This window comes from Trachurus trachurus, assembly GCF_905171665.1.
Source record: "Trachurus trachurus genome assembly, chromosome: 1".
Classification (NCBI taxonomy): domain Eukaryota; kingdom Metazoa; phylum Chordata; class Actinopteri; order Carangiformes; family Carangidae; genus Trachurus; species Trachurus trachurus.
The window spans coordinates 29997060-30017193 of NC_139891.1; the positions used below are offsets into that span (position 1 = coordinate 29997060).

Here is a 20134-nt window from a genome sequence, read left to right on the forward strand (position 1 = left end):
AGTGCTCAGAGATGATATCATAAAAATATAATAAATATGAATATAAAAATGCTTAACTTTTTACATTTTACAGCAGGAATGACCACTAGGCCACTTCCAACACATTATTTTCTTCACTTTCAAGAGTTATAGCATATAGTGGACATTTAAAATTTGTACGACACCGCAAAGTGAATGCAACAGACAACCTACCTCTGTCATCCGTGATGATGCATCTGTGATGTGAAGCAGACAACTGTGTTTTTCTGTTCATTACTTACATTTACGGAGTTCAGCGGGATGAGCTTCTCTGCAAATGAGCACTTAAGGCGACCACCCACTGCCTGTTGTGGAAAGTATAATGAGGACTGGTAAGAAAAACAGCAAGTGATTTAAAAAAAAAAAAAAAAATTTAAAGTGCATAACGTTACATGATTTCACTGTCTAAAGTTCATGTAGAAATCGGTAGAAAAACACACAACCCCCCGAAAAATACACCTGGGCGACTATGTCCAACGCCTGTATTTTACAACTTGAAAACACATTGTTGAATGATTGGTTAACTGTGCAGCAGGCTAACGCTAGCTGGCGAGTTGGCCTACTTTATTCTCTGAATTAAAATAAATAGCAATAACTTGAATGACTATTTTCCGTTATTAATTGGGTGGCTAACCAAAGTCTCTGGGCTAACTGCCATAAAAAATGGCTAACGTGTTAACTGCCCCCAAAACACTCACCAAATGTCCGGCTGGGCTGATACAGGTGTCCAGTGACTCCTAGCCTGAGCCCTAACCATATACGTCAATGGTCGTCTCTTTCGGTCACTTAAAAGAGTGCAAAGAAAGAAAGAAAAAATGCTTAATAAAAAAGTTTAATGTCTATATTATTTGTGAACATGCTAGCAAGAAGTAGGGTAGCTAACCTACCTGGGCCACCGCCGTACCGTTGCTGAACCACCAACGGCTCAGTTGAAAATGTTGCTAGGCAATTATTTCCTGTTGCTAAGCAATAAGAGAGATTAGTGTCGACTCGTGTCGACATGCCATCAGTAGGCTAAATGTAAAAAAAAAAAAAAAAAAGTAGGCTAAATGTATATCTATGGGCTAAACCATAGCTAAGCTAATAACTAATTTCTTGAATTCATTATTATTTTTATTATATTTTATTTTTTACGTGCTAGTTTACCAGCTCTAACACCACAGAGAGCTAACGAACAGCTATTTGAGGGGGGGAATGCTCACCTCACCTGACAGCTGACACGGAAACACGTGTGTTGATGATGCATTTGGGGCCAATTTTCCTTTGAAGCTCAATTTTGTTTGATGTGAGCTTGAAGTTATTTATACCAGACTGTCAGCCTTACCGATAATGTTGTAGGTCTGCTTCCTTTAGTTTATGATGAATTAATATGTATATAAATCCTTTTTTTTTTTTCATTCTTTCATACCATGTATTGAAATCATATTGTGCTATAAGATGTGGTTTTCTACATTGTTTTCTACAAAATAATTGAAGGGATATTACATCACAATGCTGTTAATGTTTTTGAGTTTTGATGGTGAGGTGACCCTTCACCGTATGTAAAACTGGACTATGGATTGTACATTAAATAAAGACAAGTGGACTCATACACCTGTGCTTTGACCTTTGTTGGTGGCCACAGTTAAGTAGTCAAACAAAAGCTGAATTAGCAATAGACCACATCTTTTTAATGAGTACAGCAACAAAGAAACAAATCAGTCATGGATACATCTTGTAGGTAAATATTTATATATTTTATTACCATACCAGTACACACTTCAATAATTAATCCACATACAAAAAGCATAGGAAATAATTTGTTACCAAATTTATGTTGTGCAAGACGCAGTGAGCCTTCATTTTCTGTGTCTTGATAAGTCAAGTCTCGTTTTCAGTCCAGTTGTAATGATAATATGTTAAATATGTGCTAGTACTCATTACGCAGTACACCAGGAGGCTGCAACACGGTACACTGTGAAAGTAGGTCATCAGCGTGAGGTTAAACTAGTCAGTATAAATAACTTACAAAGGTTTGAAATGCACTATGAAAAGAAAACAAATTTGGGTCCCAGACACATAAGGCAGAACCTTTAAATCATCACTGTCATCATCACATGCTACAGCATAATGCAGATCTTGCACTAACACTGCAGGGTCCCTTTGTTCATATTGCTTCATGCTACATGTCTATATATTGAGAGCCTTTGCAGCTACTTTGGTGAACATGTGAAGGAAAGATGATGAGGAGTGCTCCTGTTTTACCACAACCAACCAGAATTTGACTCGTAGACATGGTTTGACTACTTGTTACCACACGCTATGGGGAGGGGAGAGCGACAGCAGTGACACCGTCAGTGTGTATGCTTCTTTTTTTGTGTGTGATTCAGCATGTGCCACTTCCTCCTACATTTACCCTGTGGTCACATACAGTACTACACTCTGTCCTTCACTGGTTTATGTACAAACACACAATTTGGTAAACCATTGATAATCCATGATAATGATAAAGTCAGTGTTAAGGTCACATGATGCTACATAACTTGCCTTTCAATAGGCAACATCAAGGCAACGTCAACATCTCTGTGTGTCGCTCTTGTCCTTGGCCCCACTCCTTTGCTCTTATAGACTCTCCTTCTGTCTCCCCTGCTCTCACAGTCCCGTCTTCACAGTTTCTCTTTGTTATTTTCCTTGTGTGGTGTCAGTTGTTCAGTAGCACGTTTGCCAGAGATTGGAGGTTCTCTCTCTTCTCATACAGGTACATCTGGGTCTCCCAGAGCATGTCCACCAGGACGGCATCACTAACCTCATCCAGCATCACCTCCTGTGACAGCTGGGGGCTTAATCTGCACAAAAGACAATAAATACAGAGTGCACAATAAATACAAAGTGCACAAAAGACAATAAATACAGAGTTTTATGCAGAGTTTCACATTTGTCAGGGTCAAACTGGTCACTTTAATCTGTTTTCACTGCACTTAGGTGATTACGAATGAGACAAATTGTAACAGATACGTAACAAAAGCCACATGTTCAAAATATAAAAATGGTATGAGGATCATTCTACACGCACTAAGCGATTCTTGGTGGTTCAGATTAGTGATTATTCTGAGTTTAGTGACACTGAGGAGGAAATGACTAACAACATCTGATGTGATAAAACTGCAGTCATGCTTTGTGTCATGTCCCTGTTGCAACATTTTAAAAACTTAAAAAATGATTGCATGAGAAACGAAGGGAAGTGAGATGGTGGTGATAAAGACAACGAATGAGCGCAGGCTCAATCAGATAAACAGGACTGAAGCTGCAGTGGGCGGGAAGTGGTTGATGATCAGCTGACCTGTGATAAACGGTGTCGATCATTTCACACCAGGCTCTGGCCCTGTCCACCGCACAGCCATCAGAGTCTGTACACTGTTCAACACAATTTTACAATTAGGGTTCATTCATTATTATTAGAAAATGTATTACAACTACCAATTAATAGTACTATAGTTTTGGATTTAACTATAAAACTAAGTGTAGCTGAACTTACACAGTCCACCAACATCTTGCCCAGTTCCTTCGCTCCAACAAAGCTCTTGGCCAGCTCCAGAGGATTGGAGGGCCGGAAAACGTCCACAGAGCTCACCACCACCTGAGGGGGTTTACCTGGAGACACGGAGGAGCGCATATAGATTATAAAATACATGATATCATAAAGACCCTCCTTGCAATTTAACCCCTAGAAGAGAAAATAACTTGGAGAGGTGTTTTACTTGAGGTTTTGTTTTTTAGATTACTCTAATGTGACTTAACAAATCAAATTTTATTTGTGTGGCACTTTTCATACATAAAAGCAACACAAAGTGCAAACCCAATACAAACCCTGACACTCTCCAGCAGGCTGTTTGAAAACCGCCTCCTCCTGCGTGTTTTAGATATAACCTGTGGTATGGTTAAAAGGCCAGTGCTGAAAGACTTCAGGGGCCGCAAGGGTTGATATGGTAAAAGTAGGTCAGATAAAAAAAAAGAGTGCCCAAGACCGTTAAGACATCTAAAAACTAGTAAAAGAACCTTAAAATTGATCCTGACAGGTTAACAGGTTTTAAATAAAGTATAAGATGTGTTTGCAAATTTAGTTAAAGGGGGGGAGGAGTAAGTCACAGAAGAGCTTTGTAAGAGATGATGATATACTGTAGATTTCTTCTGTTGACTGAACTTTGTATGAAGTTAATCGACAAATTAAGACTATTCATGGCATGGCAATACATTTTAAAGTATCTTCACTTTACTTACAGCGTTTAAACCTTTTGCACAGTACTGGTTATGTTTGCATGTGCACTATATTCATTGATATAATTAAAACTGTTATGTGAGCAGATAAACAAACTGATACACAACACAAAGACATCCTGAGGTTTGAATATACAGTGGTAATGTTCACAACAAGCAAAAAAAAAAGAATGTTAATATTATAATATATAATATATGTAATGTATTAGCTGTGATCAGACAGATGGGATGGTTTACCTGTGCCGAGGGAGACCACTATACCCAGCTTCTTGACTTCCTCCGCATGGCTCTGAGAGGCGGGAGGGTTTAGAGGAGTTGAGAAGGGAATTTACTTTACAGATCTATTTGGGTTAAGAGATTGAATGTGCACTTAATGGGGGACCAAGGCAGAAACAACGATAGCGTTGTGTGCTGTAGTTGTTACTTTCTTTGCCTACCTCTGCTTTTAAGGCTTTGTTGTACTGATGGACTTCCGACATGGCGTCCAGTGTCGGGTTGTTGGCCAGCAGCCCTCCGTCCAGGAAGCGGCCCATTGGTCTGAAGTAGGTGGGAGCGGCACCGCTGGAGCGGGCGGCACGCCACACAAGTTGTTCTGAGACGAAGACGAAGACATGAAGGTGAAAATCAGAGACTTGGTTTGCTGCATTTATTTTCTGCTGTGCTATTAAAAATATCTATAAGTGGTTATTTTCTATTTTATTTTATTTATTTGTGAGGTTTTCAAACTGTAGGTGACAAAGATTTAATTCTTCGTGATGTGGTTCCTTTCAAGTGCTCTTCAGTCTCATTCACACACACCCACACACCTTCGTCTGTCACCTTCCTACGCTTTCTGGGCGGCTCCTCTGTGTATCCTACTATCAACACATCCTCATCCTCCCATCCTGTAATAACAACACGGCTGGAGCTCAAACAACACACGACAACTGCACTTTGTCATGGATACAGTGACTTATAAACCCAGAAGTTTTCTTTTTTCATGTTTTCACTCCCTGGACAAAGACTGTGACAAACGCAGCATAGGGTTTAGTCAAGTGTTAGGATGCTTCGGCGCCATCTAGTGGTTTTATCACTGAACTCCACCATCTATCCAGTTCTACATTTGAAGACTGTGAATTGTGAATTAATTACCTTGTGGGGTGGTGAGAGGCTTGAATGTGGCAGTGGTGGCATACGGGGGCTCTTTGTGGATGGAGGGAGGGTTATAGTTCCTGAAGATATGCAGCTCGCCTGGATGTCTGTCTGCCAGCACACTGGTCACCATCACCCTGAGAGAAAAGAGGAATTCAGTCAGGGTAGAGGAAATGTTTCCCTTTCTTCACTGACTTTTCTAACATTTCTAACCATCACAGTCTTTTCAGCAAAGACGTGTGGTATTTAAAGCTGCTTGGTGTAATTTCTCCCAGCAGTAGAAACAAAGGAAAAATGGTAATTACCACAAGGAAAAAATAAAGTCTACTTTATGAGAACTTAATGGCAGAAGACCGGGAAAGTTTGGTTTTATATCTGTGGTACCATGGTGCTGCTGGTGCTACCGAATTCTCTAACATTAAAACACTTCACCACTTTCTGGTGAATACAGCGGCATCATGCAAAAGTTTGGGCACCCCTGTCTGTTAATATGAACAGTTCAGCAATTGGAAGATGAAACAATCTCCAAATGGCTTAAAGTTTAAACATGAAACACTCTCTTAATCAATATCAGTGTATTATCTTTGCTTTCTACAGTTTTAGAGTGAAAAGGGGAAACAAAGCAGCAGCCTGCAAATGAATGGGAAACCCAGGAGACTTGAGCTCTCAGATAACTTTGACCAAGGTATCAGACAAGATATTTACTGTTCACACGCTGTGATAGTTTCCAAAGAGGGGGCTACTAGGTACTAACTATGCAGGGGGCCAAAAACCTTCGCTGCGGGCCCTTTTCCTTTTCTGTCATTGTGAAAATGGAAAAGATGGAAAAAATATATACTATGTATATTGTAAAAGGAATGGGTCTGTGTAACTTTATGCCTTTTGGGGATCATTTCATCTTCCACTTGCTGAACCGTTTACATTAACAGACATTTGGACCAACCAACCTTTGCATGACACTGTACATCTGAGCTGAGCATTTTCTACTGCCTTGACAACAGTTACCTGGGATACTGGACGTCCGACATCTTGGTGTTCTCTCCGAACTCTTTTTTCAGGAAGTCCTCCAGCGGCGCAGATTCATATGGTCGTGACCCCTTGAACACCTGTTCCTTCATCCTAAAGTACAAGCAGCGCAGGTACTCCATGGACTTACCTACACGTAAAAAAACAAAAAACAATCTGTAACTACACTGGTGATGATATTTCATGAAAACAATGTGATGTGTGGGAGGAAACACACAAACCATGTACTATTGCAAGGGCCAGGATGCCCCCCGTGCTGGTGCCAGCAACCCAGTCAAAGAGCTCCCTGGTGGGTCGACCGGCCTCTTTCTCCAGAGCGATCAACATCTGGATCAACACCAGCCCTTTAATCCCTCCTCCATCCAGACACAGCAGTCTGTCCATCCTGCAGAAGAGGAGAAACAAGGTTTTTTTTTAAAAATATTGCAACACTCAGGTACTGAACAGCAATTTCAGCTGTTAAATATTCTTTCTACATGTTTTTTTTTTTTACAATGGATAAATATCCATTATTATTATTATCCATCCAACTTAGATAAAGCTGCCCTGACTTCAAACTCTTCCCCTTTGCTCATAAACGTAGGGATGCACAATAACTCTTCTTTTCCATCAATAACAATAACTTCCTGCCTCTCATAACCGATATCATTTTAATAGTTTAAATACACACCAGAAAGGCAAAGATGTAGTGAATAAAGATTAATTTAACTTAAGACAGTAATATAACCGACATCACTACTGTAATCACAACAAAAACAGGAACCATTATGACTCTTCAAAAAATCAATATTTATGGTATTATTGTTTCAAATCAACTCAGGGGGGAAACAGACTGAAAATGAGCAAAATCAAGGCAATGCTGGTTAATTACAATTGGCAAAAAATGTCATTATGGGACTTATCTGTGTTTCATCATATAATAAGTAGGTTTTCTACAGTTTAAAATATAATAATACACATAATCATCGGCCAATTTCGGGCTGTACCAATAGTTATTGTGCATTCCTACATAAAAATAGCGGTAACTATTTTCCCAATCCACTACTCACCTCTTTTTCTCCACTTTGGGTCCGTCCACTTCAGATGAGCCTCTGTTTATCGCACCGATTGCAGCTCCCACAAACATGATGTCCTCAAACCCTGTCAGCCAATCACAACAGCTATTGGTACGACATCAGTACACAGGGCACACAGTAAAGACAGGAGAACAAGAGGGGTCGGTAGGTTTTCTACAAGCAACATGGGATGTTACATATGAACTGAAATGAAGTTTGGGATAATTATTGAATTTTACCACTGATATAACTGGCAGTTGTTTTATCTATTAAACTCAGGTCAATTCAAGTTGAAAAAGGTTAAAATAATGTTAAAAAACAATACAACTATCCTTCTACTATTTATACAATCAGTATAACCTGGCCTCCTCGGATATTTTTCAGCGTCTATATGACTCAAGGTATAATTTACCCTTTTCACAACACACTTAAACACACAAAATAAAAACACAATATTCTTTATACTATAAAAGAGCACTAAACTTAAAGAGATAGTTCAAACTTTTTGGCAAACTGGCCCATTGCCATAATCCCTATAGTCATAGCAGTAGGTTTGTTACCTTTAATGGTCGGTGCAAGCTATTTTTAGAACGAGCTGCTCAGAGCTACGGAGCGTTACGAGACCGAGTTGTTTTAGAGTCATGCAAAACAGCTGATGCGCATTCCCGTCTGGAGCAGTTTTTCGGCAAGCATTCTCTGCATTTGCCTCGAAAACAACTCTGTCTCATAACGTTTTGTTATTATCTCTAACTTGGTGAATGTGAAGGTCACAACTTGTCCACCAGAGCGTTGTGGAGTTGTTGGATTGTGTACTTGATGAGTTTGATGAGGGAAACCAAGAAATCCCATGAGCCTCCGTAGCGTAGCTCTTTTTTTTAAATAACATGGATATATTGAATTTTGCATTTTGATTACTTTCTTATTAATTACTCACTGATTCTGCATTTAGGGTCTTTTATTTCTGTATAACAGACCGTTGCTAAGTAAAACGGGCCGTTGCTAGGGACGCCGCTCTGATCAGCGGAGCAGGGCAGAAGAACTATCAAGGGTTTTTACCTTGTGTTTCATTTTTACCAGCTTCAGACTAATTGTGATGTTAGAAAAATGACTTGTAGCTCGTTAGAGGGAGAGTGGAGGCTCTCTGCCTCCCTCACCGCTGCTGGAAACCAAACCTGCGATCAGAGCGGACAGAGCGGACGGGCCAGCGCAGTGTCACAGCTGTGACCAGCTGTGTCTGTGCCACCGCGAGTCCGTGACACAAACGTGTCCCGTAACCGTAGTCTCTTATGACAGACAGGACTACATAAATGCGCACATCGTAACATTTACATGATAATTCGTCAATCTACTGATTGATTATCAAAAGCTCGTTGAAAACAACTACACACGAGTCGACCGGGAGGAGGGTGAGGAGCAAACAGCGGAGAAGTGACCGGACTAAGGACTTTGATCAACATTACGTCTCTAATTAATTAATTAATTCATAAACTGTGTAATAAGTGGGATAATATAGAGTTAGTCTGTTGTTATAGAGATATAAACCCAGACAGGATGTATGAAACCCTGTCATTTTGTCAAGAAACATTTCCATCCTGCGGTTTGCATGCTGTCATATGAGGAGACCTGTCAAATCGGACACAAATATGGCGGCGATCCCTTCGACGTGACGTCACTGCAACCCATGAATAGGGATTATGGCAATGGGCCAATTTGCCAAAATGTTGAACTATCCCTTTAAGGTGCATTTTTTAAATATATTTTAGAGATTTAAGTTTTATAAATCAACACAAAAACAGAGAAAATGTAATTTATCTGCCAAACTATAAAATTTAAATCAAATATAAAAAATATTTTTGTAAAGCAGAGTAGAAGTGGAGACATTTCAATCAGAGAAAGGCTGAGTGAGAGAAACGTGAAGGGGAGATAAAGGTGAGGGGCGGTGGTGTTACCTATGCTTTGAGACTTGGCCTTGTAGGAGACGGGGGGAGGACTGCCGGGGGAGGGAGGGAGGCAATTCTGGACCCCTACACTACACAGCATGTCCAGCAGTATCTTTCTATTAGGACCTTTCATGTTAATACAAAAACACACACGCAAGTACATATGTCAGACATGCACGCACACACACACACCACAACATTAGAGGGAGAAGAGAGAGAGAGAGAGAAAACAGATCGAGAGAGAGACAGCAAGAACAAGAGCAAGCTGTTAGCCATCATCATGCATTTCAAAAACCTATAAATAACAAGACTGAATTCAATTTACATTTCAAAGTTAGCTCAGTACATACCAAACCACTTTCAGGCAGAACACATGCTTTTAAATGAGACTACAGACGTCAGACTAGATCAGACAGGCTTGTTAGACGAATGTGTTATATACACTTCATTTCAAGTAGTTCACTACTGAAGCTCGGAGATCCTTTAGTTTAGACATCCTTACATTTCTAACCCTGTGTTCCTGAGTTAACCCCCATACACCCTCCTCCTCTTCCTCTTCCTCCTCTTCGCTCTCAGTTTAAAGCTCACGTACCTTTGCTGGTGCGGGCGGCGATCAGGCCCGGAGTTTCTCCCAGGTCGTTGTGGATCATCACATCAGCACCGAACACGATCAGAGCTTTGATGAGGTCTATGTGGTCCATCTAAAGAGCAGAGCGTCACGCACATGAGGTAACACAACACTAAATACTAGAATATTAAAAAAAACATATGCATTCGTACACTGTAAATCCATTTTCCATCTTGAAATAGTCACATCAGAGGAGAACAAAAAAGTTGAAAACAAAGCCCCAGTCAAACATCTATAATCTTTTTGTGCTTTTTCACTGTTTCAATCACTCATTTTACAGTTTTCACCGGGAGGCAACAGTTTTTTCTTTCTTATTTTGTATCTCATTTATATATACCTATTTCATACATTGACTCCTGCATTTGTATTTATGTCATATTTATTTATTTTTATGCAGTTTGGTTAATTTTATTACGGTATTATTATCTGTTTGTTTTTATTGTGGCCGAATGCAAACGTTATTTTGTTCTGCAGTACGTTTTGGTGTAATGTCTGAATGACAGTGAAGACTATCTATCTATCTATCTATCTATCTATCTATCTATCTATCTATCTATCTATCTATCTGTATTTTTTTGTATTTATTTGTTTATTTAGATGGGACAGTGCACATTAATGAACATACAAGTATGTATATACTGTATGCCGGATTGTAGCTAAAATGCTCATTTCCATCTGTAGTCCCTTTTACATAAAAACAGTTTAAAGCAACACTACAATACATATGTAATAATCTATCCATCTATCCATCTATCCATCTATCTATCTATCTATCTATCTATCTATCTATCTATCTATTCCATCCATCCATCCATCCATCCATATAAAGACATAATGAGTAGAGGATACAGACCTTCATGGCCAGGTGAAGAGCCGTGTTCCCGTCCTGGCCCTTCAGGTTGGCGTTGGCTCCGTGGGTGAGCAGCACCATGGCGGCCTCGAAGCGACCTCTCCTGGTCAAGATGTGCAGGGCGGTCTCTCCGGTCTTACTGAGGTAGTTCACTAGGCAGCCGTGCTCCAGCAGAATACGACACAGCTGCCACACAGAGAGAGATCGAGAATATGTTTTAAATTATAAAACATTCATTTTAATCCTCATGAACTCCCTGTGTGATATTTCTGATTCCTAACACTGACGTCTTGGTTTGGAGTTCAGAGCGCTGGTGTCTCCTCACAGAGGTCGTCGACAGTCAGACATCCATTAATATTTCATCAAAGCTTTAACGCGTTCACATCTCTGGATTTTATACGACTAGAATGAAAATATACTCGTTTTAGATTTCTGAAGGAATATTTTTTTTCACCTCTGCTGTTTTGGCCCAGTGGAGAGGCGTCCCTCCGTACAGGGAGTCTTCAGCCTGGAGCTGATTGGGGTCGGCTTTGAGGATCTCCTCCACGCAGCTGGCAGACACAAAACACAAAATTAAAGGAGGACTCGTTACTCTAATTGAACTCAAGTGTATAATTCAATATTCCAAAATGAGACTGCACAGAATCCCCTCTGTTTTCATTTAATTTTAGTAACCCTGGTTAAAAACAGAAAACATTTTTGTGTCTTAAAGGGAGAGTTCAGTTTTTTGGAAGTCAGGTTGTGTGAGGTAATAATGGCCCCTAAGTATCATATCTGCAGTTGCTGAGGAATACTGAGTGAGTTGGTTAGTCCCAGAAAAACAGTCGATGGACTGCAAAAAATTGTGTAACAGAGCGTAGTTAGCTCGAGCAGGTGCCCCATATGCAGAGGCTATCATTCCTTGCCACAGCGGCCCCTGCTCACCGATGGTCCTTTGCTGCATGTCATACCCCTAGACAAGGCCGTAGCTACCATTGAGGACACCGAGGTCATGACCTCGGTATTTTTTTCGGCCTAATGAATGAAAAAAAAAAAAAAAAAAAGTGCAAAGTATTAGGGAGGACAGATGGAAGGTGACTGAGTGACTCCTCTCTTGTCCAAACAATTCCGGTAGGCCTATAATGCTCTTGTTTATTGACGCCCTCACGTACACTGGTGTTTGTTTACTGGTCGCGGGAAAAAAGGCGATTCATTCTGAAAAAGCGAGTGATACAGCGCGTCGCGGAGCCTGCGTGCATGGAGGAGAAGGCTACTGAGTGAGTTGGCTCTAGATAAACTGCTCTTTCCAACCAGTTGTTACACTGTAAAAGTTTCGTACATACGTGCACTTGAACCGCTGTATTATTTCGGGACGGAACCTCATGTATGCGGAGAAAACAGCTGTTTAATAGGGTCATGCCAGCGCCGTTTACTGTCTGTGTCCTGTATATGCACTAGTTGAGCTAAGTGGGGGAGAGCAGAGACCTCTTTCCTGCAGATACTATACTGAGGGGGCATCTACTGCACTGTCCATTCTTCCATCAACTTTATGTGAAAAGCACAGTGACATGATACATTTTATGTTTACAGACAGGGGCGTCACTAAGTTTTAAGGACAGGGGGGCTTAGCCCCCAGGAGATGCACAAGATGTGAGCATATGTGGTGCACGAGCACAAATATTTCACAAACAAAGACTGTGAAATTGTTTCTAAAAAATTTTGGACAGATTTAACAAAGAGCATACGGTGTAAAGTTTAGGCAACCATTAGTTTTATTTCAGTCTTTTTTATTTATTTAAAGAAAGCTAAGACCTGTGAGATTACTACAGACATGTCTGGAGTAGGCTACAGTAGAAAATGTAAATTTTTCATCTCTGCCTAGTAAGAATACTAACAAAAATCACATTAGAGTAAAATCTACCTTTGAATCATGGGATATCAGGCAAATTAATAAGTATGTGTAGGCTAGCTGTGTAAAAGTAGATGCTAAAAAAAATGAACCTGAGCAATTTTGCAGCTGTTTTATTATCAGAGATACGTATGTCCAGGTGGAATTTGACCTTTGGAAAACTAATTAGGCTATATTTCACTAATAGCCTGTGTCATAATATTCACTCCATCCAAATACAACTGTTTTTGGCTCATTTTGATTAGACCTCTTCATATTTTCCCATTCAAAGAAGACCATACAACCAAAATGAAGTTTGACACCAATATTTTACTAATAAAAAATATGCATAGAAATGTGAAATACTACATTGCTAAACAACGTGAATAACCAATTATAACACAAACCAAAATTTGCTGCAACAAGGAGCAGTCAGATGTATGTTTGTGGTAACTATAAGGAAAAGCAAACAAACTTCCTGGGCCTGTTTCAAAGTGAGGAACACAGCTGACGCTCCAGAAGGAAGTCACCCAAAAATAGTAGGCTCTAGCTATGGTAAAAAAGAGTGCACACTTCACCCTAGAAACCTGTTCATCTTTATGTTAACAACCAGGACCTTCACATTGCATTTCAGACTTTTTTTTTCGAGCTGGAATTAAACTTTATAATATAATATTTTTGCTACTCTGTCGCTGCTACGAATGTGAGGAGCTAGTCTCCTGTTTGTAATAGATGGTGTGTTCTCATCAGAATTCAGTGAAGTTGGGTCTTCTCTGGATGATCACTAGTGATGATAATATCATAAAAATGGCATTAATCTAATATGATGTGTGTAGTTTTTATCTGTCAAAGTGCACCAGATTAATGCCTTTTAATATAAAATTGCCCCAAATTTCTGACGCCACCCCCCCGCGCACCACGACTATGACCTCGGTATTTCAAAAATCCTGGCTACGGCCCTGCCCCTAGAATCAACCTTCTAGCCAGCAAAGTGACACATTTTGTAACTGGAAGTTTTATACCAGCTAAGTTAAGATGTAACATGATGTAAGGTGTAATATTTTGAGACGGGACTCATTGTAAGCGGCAAAAACACGTTGTTAGTTTGGATCTGTTTACTGCCTGTGTCTCTGTCCAGCACGATGCGCTGGTAGGGCGAACTGGGGAAGAGCAGAGCGCCGTCTACTGTAGTAGATATTAAACATAGGGGCCATTTGTACCTCATACAAGCCCACTTCAAAAAAGTGAACTATCCCTTTAAACACAAATTCTTTTCATTCTTTAAAAACACTCTTTACTCTGAGGAAGGCCATATTTCATCACTACCACCAACATTAATGCCAAATGTTACTTATCTGAGTTGCTAAATGAGTGTTTTTGAGATTAACTCTTACAGACAAACCCAGGTCCTTCAGTCATATCTCAAAAACTCATGAGAGTACAGACGTCCATCTATCATCAGAGCTCTTCGTCTAAAAGCGGCAGAAACCGTTCTGTTGTGTTATTTAGTGTTTCTGAGGAAATCACAGAAACACTTCCAGCTCCGGCCGGGATGCTGTTGTGCAACTATAAGAAAAGTCAGTAATTCAATCCTGACAGCTGACGTGGGAGATGGTGCAACACTGAGTCTGGCCGTGGCCTGATCTACAGAGACCGTTAAAAGTTTTATCAGCTGTTTCACCACAAGCAGCAGAACAGAGAGAAGAAACAACTGCATGTTGGCTGAATCGTCACCACCCTCACCCTTTCCCCTATACTCACCCCTTCTCGCTGTACTTCATGGCGCTGTGGATGGGGTAGCCGGTGCCGCCGATGACGTCGCACTTGGCCCCGCCGTCCAACAGAGCTTTGACGGCCTCCACGCGGCCCAGGCGGCAGGCAACGTGGAGCGGCGTCTCCCCGTGGTTGTTCAGCTCATTCACGCCCGAGCACAGCCGCGAACACAGGACCTGGGCCATGTTAATGTGGAGTTTAGAAAGAATAAAACACGGCGACACAGTTATAGTACGATTTAGACACAAGCATTTATTAGTACGGTTTTATGTGATTTTATGCGAATTTTCTTTCACTATGTGATGGACAATAAAGCTTTTTGAATCTTGAATCTTGAAGCTGAGACTCACCTGGATGACCTGAGGAGAGTCCTGCTTGGCGGCGCAGTGCATGGGCGTCTCCCCGTTGCGGTCCTTGATGTCGGTGCGAGCCTGGCTTTCATCCAGCAGCTCCTTCACACACACCGAGTCGCCGCGCTCACACGCCCGATGCAGCGGCGTCTGACCGGACGCGTCGCGGGCGTTGATCTGACTGGAGACAGGCAGAGCGGCGGCGGTGGTGGGTCACTGATCATTCACCTTTATTTGTGTGAGGGTTTAAAGTTCTGTGTTGTGCACATTTTTCATGTTTCAGTACAAAGCAGACGCTAAAATGTTTCTTATCAGTGTATTGTGGGAGGTGTCATAGCACCCGAGTAGAGGAGGGTTAGTCAGGAGAGCTCAGTCCATTGCAATTGACAGTGATGCAACAGGTAACACTTTACAATAAGGGCCCCTTAATTAACATTAGTTAGTACATTATTAAGCATTAATTAACTGTTAACAGATATATTAACAATCATTATTATGTATTACTTAGGATTAGGAAACACATTAATTAATGTAGCCTATCAGTAAGCAGTTAATTAATGTTTACTACTCAAAGTTAGTTAATACATTTAAAAGTTGAATAATGTAATTAGTTATCATTATGTATGCATTACTCAGCATTAATTAACACATTAGTTTATATATTAATGCTTAATAATGTACTAACTAACATTAATTAAAGGACCCTTATTGTAAAGTGTTACCATGCAACAACTAACCATTTCAAGAGAAAAGTTGTTTTATTTTAATCGATTGACAGCCCTAGTTTTATGTTTTATGTGGCAAGGTTGTGTTGACACAATGTGGTAATGAAGGTCAGACAGGGACGGATTTGAAAGTTATTTCTTGTTGGTTGTGTAAGTGATTCACACTGACCAAGATAACGCCCAAAATGTTCTTTGAATTTCTCTTTCATTACGTTCATGTTTCCCCATTCAGACTAAATTTCCAAACAACACGGTTTCTTTTTTAGTTTTTTTTAATTAAAAAGCATTTTATAAGACGACTCAGAGCCATTTTTGCTAAATTCTTTTGACCAATGTACCAATTTAATGTCTCAGTTAAGACAAAACGAAAACCAACTGCTGCAAAAATGAAAAAAATGGACTTAAAAATGACAAGTTCTGTAGTATTTCCATGACAATTCGCAGCTTTCTAAAGCTAAAGCTCTGTTAACATGATAAGCAGTTGTTAGTATTTGTTGTTTTGTTTTCATGCAGCTGGCACTTTCATACAGACCAACAATTAATGCCTCGCTGATGAAAGAAGCTGATGTATTACTAGCCTATTATTTATTGATCCACTGTAACACTTCACGGCCTGTTTGTGTCGGTGTGTGTGATGGTAAACTGGGCTGTTAGTGTAAGAGATGTTATGAAAACATCCTTTTTGTGACTCGAGCCGTTTTTAAAAGCCACATCCTCTCTCTTACCTCTGGACATAGTTGTGTTTGAGACACTCCCTCAGGCCCGTCTCCACGGCGATGTGGGCAGAGCTCCAGTCCTGGTGGTTGCGGATGCAGTCCACGATCGGCTGGGCGGTTTCGGCCTTCAGCGGGAGCGTCTCGTAGAAGGGCCGAAGCTTGAGGGCGTACTGCGGAAACCAGTTCATGGCGTCCTCCTCTGACGCCACCTGAAACAGCCTGGTTCAGGCCGCACAGAGGTCACACGGTCACGTTACCAACAACTCTGACAGGAAATCGAGCTGCAATAACCACAAACCCTCCAGCAAACATGAGCCTCTCATGTGAAGTGAAAAATAGAAGAAAAAAAAAACTAAACCACTATCAAATGGATAAATTGCATTCCCATCATGCAATACAACCCAGCACTTAGGCACTTATGCACTTTATTACCAAAAATGAAACTCTTCTGGTCCCGCTACCTGTGTGGACTAGTTCATTATCCACTGTCACTTTGTAAATTACCTGTATGTTTATCATAACTTGTGTCTCTCAATGTGTTTTTCATTGTTATTGTTACCTTTTGTGTTCTTTACTTTTTTTTATTATGTGTAATGTTGTATTGTTTTGAACTGTTTTTATGTTATTGAATAATAAGAATTAATAGCATCCTGCTATAATCCAGCATATTTACATGTTCTTATGTCCATTAATGTGCACTGTCCCATTCAAATAAACAAAAATTCATTTGAAGCTTTTCTTGCTGCAGCGGTTGCATGACTTCTTTTCACTTCAAAAGACATTTTAAAATCTAAATTTGCCTTTACAAGAAAGATAAATAAGATAAAATATATTTATGTACCTATATCTACCGACCCTGTATCTGTTTGTATTCATTCATTGTAGCCCTCAAGTTTAAAAGGTGTCTTTTGTAAGATTTGTAGCCTTATGCATTGGTTTCCTCTTACTTACTAACTTATATTTACATTAGCAATACAGATGTTTGTAGTTGTTGTGATGGAGAGATACAGAAGATTAATACTTTTAATTCTTCTAATAGATGAGCTGCCTGATGAATACATTTCCCTTTGGGATGAATAAAGTTATTCATATTCTTATTAAGACACTAGTTTTAATAATAACTACGATTCTATGCTGACTAGTATAAATGTCTTAAATTTGTAATGTAATTAAAGCTTGCCGTTTCTCTTTACGACATCACTATGGCAGATTGAACTTTTGGTTTCACTTGTAAAACTGGCACAGTTTCATTATTTAAATCTGGTTTTCAGAGTGAATGGCTAACGACGCTGACTCATTCAAGATAAAGGTGCTTTGATTTAGTTAAGCTCCTTTGTTAGATAACAGTGTAGGTCAATAGTGGGTTAAAGTAAATCAATGAAACTAAAACCAAACAACCAAAAACACACACACTCATCTGATCATTACAACCTTCTCCAGCGTCTGTATTTCACAACAAAATGACACCATGTGATCAATACTGACCTCAGGACGACATTGGGTGTCTCGGGACACATGAGGAGACAGTCCCATGACTGGCACTGGTTGTTCCGGTACAGGACGATGCGTCCCTCCTCCTTCTGCAGCACTTTGCCTCCTCCACCGTAGTCGGACAGCGGCACATCGCGGACCCGGTACGGGTTGGTGAAGAGTGTCGACACAGAGGAGACGGTGTCCAGCAGCCGGCCGAGGAACTGCATCGTTACCTGGGAGTAAAACAGGAGCAGGGTTTAGGGACGACTGAGGATGACACTATGGCACTTTATGGTGCATTAGAGCACGTTTTGAGCTGGAGACCTGAATGGCTTTTAATGATACATTGATTTTTAATTCATATTTCTATTATTTAACTTTGATTTCTATTGTGTGTATGTTTTTATTGTGTGTGAGAGCAGCTGACCACTGTTGAATTTCCTTCGGGATCAATTCTAGCATCTATCTGTCTGTCTATATACTGTATTTATATCTATCTGTCTATCAGTCTGTCATATTTGTCTGTCTATCTATCTATCTATCTATCTATCTATCTATCTATCTATCAGATGAGGCTCTGTCCCCTGTTTGCTGGCTGCTCCTGTAGTGTTGCTGTCAACAGTGATGAATCATTTATCTTACCCGCAGGTCGGGTTATAACCACCACACGAATAGCAACAAGTGTAATATATCCCTAATATTACATATCATAACCCAGACAACCCCCCAGTCTCTAATTAACTGTTAGTTAAGTGGGACTGGGTGGGTGAGCAAACCGAAAGTATCAAAGTATTTATTGGACGGTTAAGCTAATTATACCATGTTTATATGTAGCTCAGCTCAGTTATCAACAACCAGGCTGTCAACGCCCCACTTCCTGTACAATACAAGACCCCTATTGTTTTGAAGAAGTGAAAGCCGACTCTGAATGAGTTTCTGTTTTAATTTAATTAATTGAAAAAGATGAACAAGTGGTTTCATTCATGCTGCTCACGAGTTCCCTGATGTCCTGAATCAATTTGACACGAAACCAGCCGCTAAAAGCCAGCAAAACCAGCCCTTATGTTACTGTTTTTAAATGAAATAAACCCCCCTAAAACAACTCTGAGCATCTATAGTACACTTTGCGACTCGTCAAGGTAAGATAATCGCATTACGTAGCAGAAAAACCCCGTCAGTCCGTGCTCACCTGCTAGCTGTCCTCTGCTGCTGCTGCTGCTGCTGCTGCGTTGACTTCTGACAGCGACGTCAACAACCGACGCTGCAAGCGAACTTGCTACAAAGCGTGATTGACGTCACCTCCGGCCAATCAGAGTCCAGAACCAGGAGCGAGGGGCGGGACTTCTAGGCGAAGTGGGCGGGGCTTGTGACATGGAAGCTGCTGGGGGTTTCTTCACATTATAAAGACCCCAACAGCAAAGAGGAGATGTTTCTAGTTAGTTTCCATTATTTAAATTCTCTCTTTCTTTCTTTTTAATGGCAAGTACAAGGCAAGGCAAGGCCATTTTATTTGTATAGTCCATTTTAACAAGCAATTTGTCTCAAAGGACTTTACACAACATTACAATGCCCTCTGCCCTTAGACACTTCCTCACATCGACTGAGGAAAAACTCCCAAGAAAATCCTTTTAACAGGGAAAAAGTTGGAGAAATGTGTATTTATAGCCTATATCTGCAGCTTATATTATCTTTCCAGAACATGCACTTCAACTGTAGCAGCAATGTCTATAGCTCAACCTTTGCTTTGTTTTTGTTGGGCTTTTGTTGTGTTTTGTCAACTACTTCAATTTAGATTAATTTGTTTAGATTGGGGACAGCACGTATTAATGGACATTCTACACATGTAAATATGTGACTGCTGCTGTGTGTGATTGACATTAAAAGAAAGTATTATACCTATAGTGCTGTCGGTTTTCTGCACACATGTAAAAGCCAGATTATAGCCATGGCTAATGTCCGTCTGTAGTCCCCAGGCAGGTTGTTGTAATAGTAAGAAAGACACATGAGAAATACATAGAAGAACCAATGAAGACCAATACAAAGGAAACACACTAATGAATTAATAAAGTCTTTTATATTTGTATATTATACGGGCCATGACAGCACTTGCACTTGGCATATTATTCTCCTGTACCATGCACCACAGTCTTACAAAAAGTTAATAAACTAAAAACAATTAATGATTTTAAGCGTATTATAAAGAATGCAGTGAGGGGGGAGTGTCATTGTTTTTCTGGTGTGAACTGTATGTGAGTATCTGAGTTTTTGTTTTGTTGTTTATTGTAGACTATGTCTTGTATGGGCTGATTTTAATTCTCAGTGGGATAA

The 20134-nt window shown here is 40.2% G+C and overlaps 1 protein-coding gene across 3 annotated transcripts; it reads right to left on the reverse strand.

Moving 5' to 3' along the window:
- Nucleotides 1-1738: 1738 nt before the first annotated feature.
- pla2g6 (phospholipase A2, group VI (cytosolic, calcium-independent)) lies at nucleotides 1739-19079 on the reverse strand. 3 transcript variants are annotated; one of them, XM_083980489.1, is made up of 18 exons: nucleotides 18996-19079; nucleotides 17819-18039; nucleotides 16343-16552; nucleotides 14893-15073; nucleotides 14531-14718; nucleotides 11357-11453; nucleotides 10906-11088; nucleotides 10017-10125; nucleotides 9434-9550; nucleotides 7479-7569; nucleotides 6651-6814; nucleotides 6409-6559; nucleotides 5404-5540; nucleotides 4710-4864; nucleotides 4510-4561; nucleotides 3533-3648; nucleotides 3338-3411; nucleotides 1739-2843 (listed from the first exon to the last, which is right to left on the reverse strand). In XM_083980489.1, the coding sequence occupies exons 2-18, from the start codon at nucleotides 18031-18033 to the stop codon at nucleotides 2699-2701; spliced, it is 2385 nt and encodes a 794-aa protein (XP_083836615.1). In that variant the 5' UTR covers nucleotides 18034-18039; nucleotides 18996-19079; the 3' UTR covers nucleotides 1739-2698. The 3 variants fall into 3 exon arrangements, 2 of the variants coding, with proteins under 2 accessions (XP_083836615.1, XP_083836616.1); XR_014595686.1 differs by having other exon boundaries at nucleotides 2825-2843; nucleotides 4510-4613; XM_083980490.1 differs by lacking the exon at nucleotides 9434-9550.
- Nucleotides 19080-20134: the final 1055 nt, after the last annotated feature.

Excerpts from the sequence above, each read along its gene's own strand:
- pla2g6 (XM_083980489.1), bottom strand. The coding sequence starts at position 18,033 with ATGCAGTTCCTCGGCCGGCTGCTGGACACCGTCTCCTCTGTGTCGACA. Across the intron at positions 10,126-10,905 it reads CTCTTCACCTGGCCATGAAG|ATGGACCACATAGACCTCAT; the intron begins GTCTGTATCCTC and ends TCTGCTCTTTAG. Across the intron at positions 5,541-6,408 it reads TCGGACGTCCAGTATCCCAG|GGTGATGGTGACCAGTGTGC; the intron begins GTAACTGTTGTC and ends CTTTTCTCTCAG.